The sequence below is a fragment of the Merops nubicus genome, unplaced genomic scaffold, assembly GCF_000691845.1.
Source record: "Merops nubicus isolate BGI_N331 unplaced genomic scaffold, ASM69184v1 scaffold5637, whole genome shotgun sequence".
NCBI classification, from domain to species: domain Eukaryota; kingdom Metazoa; phylum Chordata; class Aves; order Coraciiformes; family Meropidae; genus Merops; species Merops nubicus.
Genome location: NW_008620850.1, coordinates 1 through 3,905, shown reverse-complemented (window position 1 = coordinate 3,905; position 3,905 = coordinate 1). Strand labels below are relative to the sequence as shown.

Below are 3,905 nucleotides of genomic sequence, written 5' to 3'. Positions count from 1 at the left end.
CCTGCTGAAGTCAGTGAAACTGTCCATATGAGCCCTCACACAGTCCAGGGCAGAGCAAGTCTTTTATTGTTTTTTTAGACTTTGTGACTTTGCGTTATGATTTCTGGTTAATAAAGGGTTCTTTTTGTTTTGTGACTTGTTGTCTAGCAGAAGCTGAGGTAGAATCAGTCATTTTCCTTTGGCCAAGTCTGTTGCCTGAAGCAGCATGGAAGAGATTACTAACTGGGATCCTTTACTGGGCACTGACAGCGCCTCCGAGGCCTGGTTGGGGACCACTGTCTGTTCCCTAAGTCTGTAGTTCAGCACTAGGAGTACAAACTTGATAACGACCACATGTGACAACACAGTCACGTTTCTCCTAGATACACAAGAGTGTAAAGAAAGGTATTTATACCACTTACACATCTGTGTGTGGGGCCAGTCAGACTGTAACTTAGGATACAGAATTCCAAATGCTGAGATTTAAGAAAAAATAAATTCATTCACATGTAGTCAAACTAGTTTTTGGAGTATGTATCCTTTCAACAGGGCATAGAAAATTCCCCTGTATAGTTTTGAAAAGCTAAGGACTATTAATTTAAAAAAAGAGACTGAAGTAGTTGATGTTCTTGATGTTTTCAGATGTTTTTTTTTTTAAAAAGAAAACCTTCCAAAAGAAGTTAGTCTGTAAGGTATTTAGTCTACTAAGTAGAGCGTTTGAAAACAAGAAATAACACATGGATCTTTAACAATGTAATTAGGACCAGATTTTTAAGTAGCTGTAAGAAATCCAAGGGAGTGGATAGTGTGATTTTTAGGTTTTTTTTCCGTAAGCTCTTATACATCTGGTTCCAGCTGGGCCACACCTAAGTCCTTATACTTCAGTTGGTGTAATAGCAATTTATCTCTCAGTTTACAGGATAAATTTATATTCTGGCCAAAGGTGTATGTGAAATCAGACTGCATGATCTCTCTGACTGCTTTCACCTTGAAAGTGTGAATCTGTAATTTTTACCTGCCTATATAACAACTTGAGTTTTGACTGTTTGGATTTTTTAAGTGTGTTTTCAAGAATCTGGCATTTGACTTGCATCCTCTTACCATGCCTGTCCTCAAACTACCACTGCTGCCCTTTGAAGGAGAAAAGGCAGAAGCAGCAAAGGAAGAGAGAAGCTTTTACCCTTTAAATCAAGTTCTCCTCATGAAAACCAAATAGATAATCTCAGCTCTATTTCTTTTGGACATCAGGTTAATTAACTAGTTTTGTATATGTTGACAATGTAGGCAAGAGAAAATAAGCGTATATGGGTTATTGATTTCTGGTCTTCAGCTGCAGTGCTAGCTATATAAATGCTGAGGTGTGAGGTACTTCCACAGTACGTGGAAGGGTAAGTAAGCAAGATGGGCAGGCCAGCTGGTGTTTGACAGTGCCCTGGTGGAGTGTAGTGAAGGAGAAATGTTTGCGCAGTTGGCATAGATTTGGGCTGACCTGTGACTGTGACTTTGGAGAGTAATGTCTGTCTGTTCCTAGTAGAGGTATACACCCTGTCCTAATTTGGATGTAACAGTGATGGGCCACATGACTCACTGGTCAAAAGTCATCTGCAGCTTGTGCTGGGGTTGATTTTGCCAATTTTGCCAAGCGGGGAGGTCTCATCCTGTTGCCCGTCTCACCATACGTGGCCGGTTTTCTGGCTAGGGAACTGAAGCAGAAATTGGGATGCGCTCCTCTGTGGGAGCGGCCGTGCATTTCACACAGCCTGTCGGGGGGGGGCTTAATATTTCCAGTACCTATGATGCCACTTCCATTATTTTTAAAAACAAAAAGGTTGAATTTCATACAGTAAGTTTGATAGCAAAGATGGCTTAGTCCATAATCTTATCAGGAAAGGCAGAGCAAATACTTTGGTCTTTTAACTTCAGAAAGCTGCAGGTCTCCAAGACGGAGTGTTTGATGTATTTACTACTCAGTTGTTAGAATCCCAGTGCTTCATTTGTCCTCAGGTATTGTCAAGGAAGAAAAAGGAAGTCCAGTAGAAATTGGCTTGAGCTCCTCAAAATACAAATGATTTACTGGTTAATTTAACTGACTTTTTTTTCAATATTTTTAAAACCTTCATCCCACTATATTTTCAGCATATATGGACTAAATTCCAAATAAGATAAGTCACTAGTAAATTAATTGTTCCTTGTTTCTGGACACCATAGATGTGAATGATTTCAGTGGCTTTGTGATTTCTTTTGTAGGTTGACAGGCTTGAAGCCAAGGTTGTTGAACCTCTGAAATGTTATGGGAACATAGTGAAACTTAAAAGGGTAAGTTAAACATCTGTTTTCTCACAGAGTACATTTTGGTGTTCAGACCACTTGATTGAAAACTTCTCTCTACAGTGGGGAGTGGTTATGATTTTTCATACTGAGGTAGTCAGTGTAACTAAATTATATAGTAATACATTTGAATTGAAGCTGTATGTGTGTTGGAGGAAGAAGCTTTCATTTGAAGACAAGGATACTCAGACTACTGGAGCACAAGCAAATGCTAAAAAAAGGCATTGTGGATAGTGTGAAACTTCCTGGATAGTGCAAATTTGGGATGTTTTTCTTTATAAATAATGCCATTCTTTTTATTGTTGTTATTCAGAGTTCCAAAAGGTGATTTACATTAAATGCTTTTGGCGCTTAGTCATCTGTATGCTGCCTTGAACAGCTATTCTAACTCAGAATTGTGTTCTACATTGAAGTTCACAATGTAGAAGATGGTTTTTGAAACTGATAAATGGGTAGTAGTCTGAATCTCTCTCTGTCTTGCAAAGTCATTAGGATGACCTGAAGATACACAAAAAACTGAGGTCTTGTCATTCACTGTATTCTACAAACGGTATATATAAGGGTTTGAAATATCCCCACAAAATACCTGTGAATTTCTTTCCTCCAGGAGGGGTAAGTTTGAGCCAACAATTTTTCATAAGCAGATATTACTTTATGAGATGAAAGTAGTTCTTCATATATCTTACATAGAGGATACCTTCATACTGTAAACTCAAATCTGTCATTTTTGTGTATACCTGTATCATAGCTATATAAATCAAAAAGGTAAATTGATCATCATTTGATGGTATTTTACATACAAAAATCTTAACACTGTGTCTTTCATGGTTAATTTGAATACATTGTGGCATTGCATCTCAAACTAGCGTTTTTTGTATGGTTTTGTTCTTGTATCTTTTCAATACAGTGAGGAACTGAGTACAGGGCTTGGAAGTTAACCACACAGCTGTCTCACTTGCTTGTTAGAGAAACAGTTACAAAGGAAATGCATCCTGCCCTTGAGTGGTACTACGTGTGGTAGTCCTTAGCAGAGCTGTAGACTGTGGCGCCCGTATCCTAGAATTTGACATCTTAATAGTCACTCTGAAACCCAGTTTGTGAGACCTAGAACTGACTGAGTATTCTACAGGATGTGAATGTTGAGGGTGGAAGACAACTTTCATGTTTGTGTCTGTAGGGTTGCTGAGGAAACACAGAGCACAACAGCAGTGCTTGGGACTTCCACAGCACTGGAGATACTTCCTTGAGGTGCGTTGCCACTGATAGCCAGTAAATGCTGAGGACAGAAGTAAGCCAGGTCTTCCCTTGCAACAGTGAATGGCATTTCCTGTTGTCTTTGCCTTTCCAAATGCCAGATAGCATTGCATAATGTTTATCTTGGCTACAGTGAGGAGTACAAGCCCTCAGCAAGTTTGCTGATGATACCAAGCTGGGAGGTGCTGTTGATGTGCCAGAGGGTTGGGTGCCATCCAGAGGGATCTGGACAGGGTAGAGAGGTGGGCTCAGGTGAACCTCATGAGGCTAAACAAGACCAAGGGCAGGATCCTGTACCTGGGCCAGGGCAACCAGCAATTACCAATACAGGCTGGGAGAGGACA

General features: G+C 39.9%; 1 protein-coding gene across 1 annotated transcript in view; it reads left to right on the top strand.

Moving 5' to 3' along the window:
• LOC103776702 (protein FAM92A1-like) overlaps positions 1–2,919 on the top strand; it is a gene marked incomplete at both ends in the record, with an annotated part of 3,384 nt that extends 465 nt beyond the window's left edge. Inside the window, 2 exons of the mRNA XM_008944224.1 lie at positions 2,227–2,295; positions 2,800–2,919. Of these exons, the coding sequence (XP_008942472.1) occupies positions 2,227–2,295; positions 2,800–2,919 (189 nt within the window). The remainder of the gene's footprint in view (positions 1–2,226; positions 2,296–2,799) is intronic.
• Between the last annotated feature and the right edge of the window lie 986 nt (positions 2,920–3,905).